This window comes from Mytilus californianus, unplaced genomic scaffold, assembly GCF_021869535.1.
Source record: "Mytilus californianus isolate M0D057914Y unplaced genomic scaffold, xbMytCali1.0.p SCAF_11, whole genome shotgun sequence".
In the NCBI taxonomy this organism is placed as follows: Eukaryota; Metazoa; Mollusca; class Bivalvia; order Mytilida; family Mytilidae; genus Mytilus; species Mytilus californianus.
The window spans coordinates 3,597,042-3,604,222 of record NW_026262593.1 but is presented as its reverse complement, the minus strand read 5'-3'; the positions used below and the strand labels follow the sequence as shown (position 1 = coordinate 3,604,222).

The window sequence follows — 7,181 nt, the reverse complement described above, 5'->3', positions numbered from 1 at the left end:
TTTTAAAAAGCTTGAATAAGTTTACTATTTTTGCAATTTTAGGGGCCAAATAATCAGTGGGAAATCTAGTAAACGAAAACAAAAGAAAATTCACTCTTCTTATGATAGAGCCCAGAAAGTCAAAAATAAAACAATGCCAGTGACGATACTGATCAAAAGTTATTTCTAAATAATAATTGTAAATTTTAAAGAAATTATTTGTAAAACCTTTGTTATTAGAAATATACATGCAAATGAACAATGTTTTATGTTCAGTATTTATCAAGATAATTGCATTAGAAGCTTGTGAAATTGAAATTTAAAAAATGCCAATCTTTGCTGCATATTGATAAAAAAAATTGGAAAAAAAATCATGTTCCAGAGAGGTATACAGCCAGTAGAAAAGTAAATTGAAGTTGGTACTCCAGGAATTTATTCGCATAGCAACATTTTAAACCAATTTTACATCAAGCTTCTATAGCCTGCTGTCTATTTACCAGAATTTTTTCCAGTGAATCCATAATTGATAGCGTCCTTGCTAAAATGGGACAAACATTGAGAAGATCTAGTTTTCAGTGTTTACAGGGGAGGTAATATTTTGTCACTAGATTTCCGACTGTAATGGCTCTTATCATCACACCTCCTCCTTTGTGTAAAATATAATATATTATTTCTTCTTGTTAACTTTTTAAAAAGTTTGAATGTTATAAATCTTTTTGATCTGGTACCTTCTGTCATGACTGTTATTATTTCTTTAATTATCTGATGTTTAAGGTGCATTTTTATCACTTGTTTTAATTAGTGTTTTTACAAAATTTTAATTTCAGCAAATTTATGTACTTAAAAGAAAAACATTTATATTCATTAAAGTAAATTATAGTACAACATTTCAGAATCACTACTAGCGCACATGTATCTTAAAAAATAAAAGAAGCCAAATTTGGTCTGGTTGGAATACACATAACAGTTTGTTCAATGTCATTTCCTATATATCATAATATCTTGAATAAGGCAGTATCATGATCTGTGCCTTGAAGTGTCTAACATCCCTTTGACACAGACTTCTTCATTTGAGAGCATGTTGAGTCAGAGGCCCATTTCACTAAATGGAATGTAACAAGGATTTCACAAAAAATATCACATTTTTAAATAAGACATAACATAAATAATTGGTTAATTTATTATAATCACTGTATCTGTCCAAAAGGACTATTTTACGATTTTTAAAGAAATTTGAATATGTAAAAAAAAATATATACTCCATATATTCTAGCTACCGTATTCAAATTTTGATTATTCTATACAAAATCTGGATTTCAGTTTCAATCTGATGACAAATCTGTATATATATATATATATAACAATACTGAACAAAATATTTCTATCATAAATTAAGTAACTTGAAAATTTATCATATTAAGTAAGAAAAAATAATTGACAGGATACAAACATGAAATTCCATTCCACGTCTGATACCCTAATCAATGTCTATTCAAAATAATGTGTTTACTTATAGAGGGGAAAAAATCTTTTAATTCAATAGTGTCCCAAAGTACAACGTATTAAATCTACATACATGTAAAACACCAATACTTCTACAACTAAAAAGTGTGGTTATTGTTTTTGATGTTTTGTTTAAGCAATTAGTACTTAAGATTTGTTTATAACATATAAATCTGACATTAGAGATATACTGTAATTTGAGCATCTATAGTACAATATTTATACAAGGTATCTTTGCATGAAGTTATAAATAAGAATAAACATACAAATAAATCACAATACTGTAAGCTGAAATCCAAGAACAAAAACGTTTTAACAGTACACATTAGGAGAAAAAAATTACAAACATAAAGGATAAAAAAAAACAATAAAAAATTATTTTAAAGAAACTAAAAAATTGTTCTGCATTAGGGCAGTCCATGAAGATCTTCTCTTGTGTATATAGCCTCTGTCACATTAAATATCCTCTGCTGAATATCAGCAGTCTTTCCTAAGTACTCCAAACCTTGGACCGGATCCTTGGCCTTTAATTTCTCTATAAAATGCTTCCTTGTTGGTAGGGTATAAACAGCTACATGGACCCCCTTTCGTATCAACCATGGGTGATGTTTAGACAATGTTGCATCATAAGCCTCCTTTGTAATGTGGGACATCTTCTCGTGTTCATCGGCTGCTTTTACGTCATGCATTAAACGTGATGTAAATTCTAGAGCACGGTGAAGACGTAATAATGTCCTAGATCCTGAAGCATTCTTTTTATTATCTGTTGTCTTATTGGCCACTTCATACTTGATCATTTTCTCAAATGTTTCATATTCAGCAGCTTCAGGAGATTTTCTATAGTCTCGTAAAATTCCAACCTTTTCTACCACATCTGAGTTCACAAAGCTGAACACGGAACCAAGAATATGGAACAACCTGCAAAACAATAATTGCAATTATTTTAAAGAAAATTAGGCAGTGTTCTCCCCTGGGCCTTTTAGCCTCATGGTAATGTAATGCTATATTTCTTCAATGTGATGCTATCTGAATTGGTTTTCTAATTGATTGTGTTATGGATGTGATGCTGTAATTTTTAGAAACAAGATGGTATTTCAAATTTCCCTGTTTAACAGGATGCTATATGAAATATTTGTGGAGAACACTGTAATAGGCTGTTGGTTTTTTAGATTGAATTGTTTCAAATTTTGTCATGTCTAGGCCTTCTGTAGCTGACTATATGGAATAGGTCTAGCTCATTGTTGGAAGGTTGTACGGTGACTTATAGTTGCTTATTTCTGCTTCATTTGGTCTCTCTTGGATAGTTTTCTCATTGGCAATCATACCACATAACCTCATTTTATAACAAGAGTTACTACGAATATGCCATTGATTTGACTATTCATTATAAATCATTCCGAATAAATTAGAATGGTCTCCCAATAAACAGATTGGGGAAGATCCCCATCAATGGGTATTGTACCCCAAAACAGGCATTGATCATTTTAGTTTGATAAAGAATTGAAAATTGGATTTGAAGATATTTGCCGCCATGGCACCAAGTCAATATGACTAAATTGCAATAAGGTAATACATTGACATATAAATTCACAAGGTTTTGTTTTTGGAGGTCATGGAATGATAATCACTTCAGCACCTGGTCAATTTGGCACCCAATATCAGTCAGTGGAATTACTGAAATAAGTGAATTTTAAATGATAATCACTCATTTAAATACATGTAGCAAATTAGAAATTCTGTGATTTTGCAGTTTTACCAAAGTTTTAAACACACAGGTTTAGATTATTTCTAATTATTTATAGTAAAATTGAAAAAAATGGACCTTTTGCTTCATTCAAGTAGCAAGGCTATGCCTATGATGCAATCAACCATCTGTAAATTCTAAATTTGTTGAAAAAATGCTATAATGAAGGCTTTACATAATGATCTTATACTTCTTAACAGATTTTTCCCAGCAGTGGAAGTATTTTTCCAGTAAAATTCAAGGTTTCAGCTTACAGATCATGTAATAAAATTTTGCTGTTCACTACCAAAATTTGAGTGTTTGTGGATGTTCAAATAAGTAGGCAGGGAAGGATTGTGCCTGATATTCATATGATGAAGACATAATCTTTCAATCAGTTTAATTGAAGTCTGGAGCTGGCATGTCAGTTAACTGCTAGTAGTCTGTTGTTATTTATGTATTATTGTCATTTTGTTTATTTTCTTTGGTTACATCTTCTGACATCAGACTCGGACTTCTCTTGAACTGAATTTTAATGTGCGTATTGTTATGCGTTTACTTTTCTACATTGGCTAGAGGTATAGGGGGAGGGTTGAGATCTCATAAACATGTTTAACCCCGCCGCATTTTTGCGCCTGTCCCAAGTCAGGAGCCTCTAGCCTTTGTTAGTCTTGTATTATTTTTAATTTTAGTTTCTTGTGTACAATTTGGAGTTTAGTATGGCGTTCATTATCACTGAACTAGTATATATATTTGTTTAGGGGCCAGCTGAAGGACGCCTCCGGGTGCGGGAATTTCTCGCTGCATTGAAGACCTGTTGGTGGCCTTCTGCTGTTGTCTGTTCTGTGGTCGGGTTGTTGTCTCTTTGACACATTCCCCATTTCCATTCTCAATTTTAGTAATTAAACAAGAGTGCACATGCTGAAATGTCTAGCCTGTTTTACTCACCATTGATTTTATGCTGAAAGTCTTAAAGATAAAAGTTTTACTACAAGTATCACATAAACTTAAAATTTAAAAAAATCCATGACAATGAGGTCACGCAGACATGCACACCATACAATTATTCCATGCACCAAATATAGTTGACCGCTTATGGTAATTGGAAAACAGACCAACACACAAAAACTTAATGTTAACCAATGAACCATGGAAATGAGGTCAAGGTCAGATGATACTGGCTAGACAGACATACATGTACACCTTACAATCATTCCATACACCAATTATAGTTGACCTATTGCTATTAGTGTTTGAAAAACAGACCAAAACACAAAAACTTAACACTGACCAATGAACCATGAAAATGAGGTCAAGGTCAGATGACACAAGCTAGACAGACATGTACATGTACATCTTACAATCATTGCATAAACCAAATATAGTTGACCCATTGCCATGATTGCTTACAGAACTTGAAAAACAGACCAAAACACAAAAAATTAACAATGACCAATGAACCATGAAAATGAGACAAAAAATAATACTAAAAGAAGTGATTTTTTGGAAGAAAATAGAGGTATGACACTTAAACAAGTGATTTTCATGTCATTATCCCAGATTAGGTACAGGATCATCACCTGACATGAACAGTCATCCTATAAACACAGATGTGGGTTCTGATAATTTTAGCATCCTAATTCGTCCCAGGATCAATAATATTATAAATTTAAAGCTACAATAAAATAAAATCACTTAATCTAGTGATTAATTTGTACTGATTAAATAGGTGATTAATAAAGAGAGACTATACTCTTACTTGCAACATTTCTTGACAAAATGTTACTTGAATAAAATTGAGAATGGAAATGGGGAATATGTCAAAGAGACAACAACCCGACCAAAGAGCAGACAACAGCCAAAGGCCACCAAAGGGTCTTCAAGGCAGCGAGAAAATCCGTCAGCCGGAGGTGGTCCTAAATAAAATTGTGTACTAGTTTAGTGAAAATGGACGTCACACTAAACTCCAAAACATATAACTGAACTAAAATTAAAAAAAACATACAAGACTAACAAAGGCCAGAGGCTCCTGACTTGGGACAGGCGCAAAAATGCGGCAGGTTGAACATGTTTTGTGAGATCTCAACCCTCCCCCTATACCTCTAGCCAATGTAGAATAAAGAAACACATAGCAATACGCACAGTAAAACTCAGTTCAAAAGAAGTCTGGAGTCCGATGTCAGAATAGGTAACAATAGAAACTAAGCAAAATGACAATGATACATAAATGAACAAAGGACTACTAGCAGTTACTGACATGCCAGCTCCAGACCTCAATTAAACTGATTGAAAGATTATGTCTTCATCATATGAAAATCAAGTACAATCCCTCCCATAAGGGGTTAAATATCATACCAAGATAAAATATATGAGAAGAACATAACCTGTATCATGCCAATAACTGGTTTTAGAATAAATGTGTTTATTTCCGATGCTAAGACCCTATGAGTGAATCAATATTAATACCAAAATATGCAATCCTTAATGACTTGACAACAGTATCGTAACTATATCCTTTCCGAATAAGTCTGTTTAAAGGTTTGGTTAGCTTTTGAGGTGAATGCCGACATTTTTGTGCTTTGTAAAGAATATTACCATAAAATATTGGATGTGAAATACCCGAACGTATAAGATGTCTGCATGTTAATTTATATTTACGAATGATGTCCTTGTACCGATGATAAAATTTAGTAAATGTTTTTACTAGTTTGTGATATCGAAAACCCTGGTGTAATAATTTTTCAGTAATACAGAGATTTCTGATTTAAGAAATCACTCATTTAAGTAATTCACCTGACTTAATATAGTCAAATTGGGACTTGGTTAATTTCGGCACCTGAGGTAGTTATTTCCGCACCAAAAATTAACATAATGTTTTGCAAGTAAACTATAGACTTTTTTCCATATATTTTTTTATAATATTTTCACTAGAGGTGTCAACGTATGTCAGTTCCGCCAGGAACATATATATATATACTGTCCCCAGGTTCTGCATACATTTTTTTGTAACAGTGCCATTACATGTACATCTATTCCTATTGGAACTTATACTGTAAAGGAACTTCTATTTCAGGACAACTGCATATTGCTAGTAAACATAAAAAATTGGTGCCAGGTGGCAGGTGCCAATTCGGCTTTTTATAAAGGTGCTGAATTGTCCAGGTGCTGATTTGACTTGTACCCTGCTTGTACTTTTACTTGGTCATGGGGGCGGTGTGGAAATAGTCTGCAAAAAAAAAAAAATCATATGAATGAAGATGGAATTGGATAATCTTGTTCTAAATGTTTCCGACAAGCCAAACTTCTGGAAAATCCAAATTAGTACCAATGACTCATGCATGCCGTTGGCATGTCAATTAATGAATAATTTATTGGACTTCAAAGTGTCTGTAAAAATACAGCCTTGACGACTCGAATAATTTACTTTGATAATTCTTCGTATGCATTCACATATTCGTCCATATCAATCGTGTCGTCATCTTTTATACAGCTATGGAACAACTTATAAAGTCGTTCGATATCAAAACTGTCATGCGATGCCATTTGTTGTATCCGTAAACAAAGCAAGAGAATCTTGATTAGCAACAGTTAAAAAATGTAATTTAAAACGTTGTCACGATGGTAAAGTAAACAAGATATGGCAAGTTTGTTTCTTATCAGAATATCTTTAGGTATTACTATATACTATTTAAGTTATAAATAGAAACCTGTAACAATCAACCTTTATTAAACGAAATTACAAAAAATAATATCATGCAATGCGTTTGGTTTTCTTTTTCTTTTTCTTTTTGTTTTGTTTTTTGTCTTGTTTTCTTTTTAGTGTGTTTATTTCTTGTCTTGATTTTTGTCAAGTACATTTTTTTTACTGATATGAGGACGTTGTTATTTTATATTGTATAAAAGTAAAAATTTATAGTAGTTATCTTTTATGATTCTAGCAAATTACAATCTGCTCAGAACTTCATTTGATTCAAAC

The 7,181-nt window shown here is 32.3% G+C and overlaps 1 protein-coding gene across 1 annotated transcript; it reads right to left on the bottom strand.

The window, feature by feature from the left end:
- Positions 1 to 204: 204 nt before the first annotated feature.
- On the bottom strand, positions 205 to 6,777 carry LOC127719390 (ceramide-1-phosphate transfer protein-like). The gene is made up of 2 exons (XM_052225502.1): positions 6,630 to 6,777; positions 205 to 2,400 (listed from the first exon to the last, which is right to left on the bottom strand). Exons 1-2 carry the CDS (start codon positions 6,746 to 6,748, stop codon positions 1,890 to 1,892), a joined length of 630 nt encoding a protein of 209 aa, XP_052081462.1. The 5' UTR covers positions 6,749 to 6,777; the 3' UTR covers positions 205 to 1,889.
- Between the last annotated feature and the right edge of the window lie 404 nt (positions 6,778 to 7,181).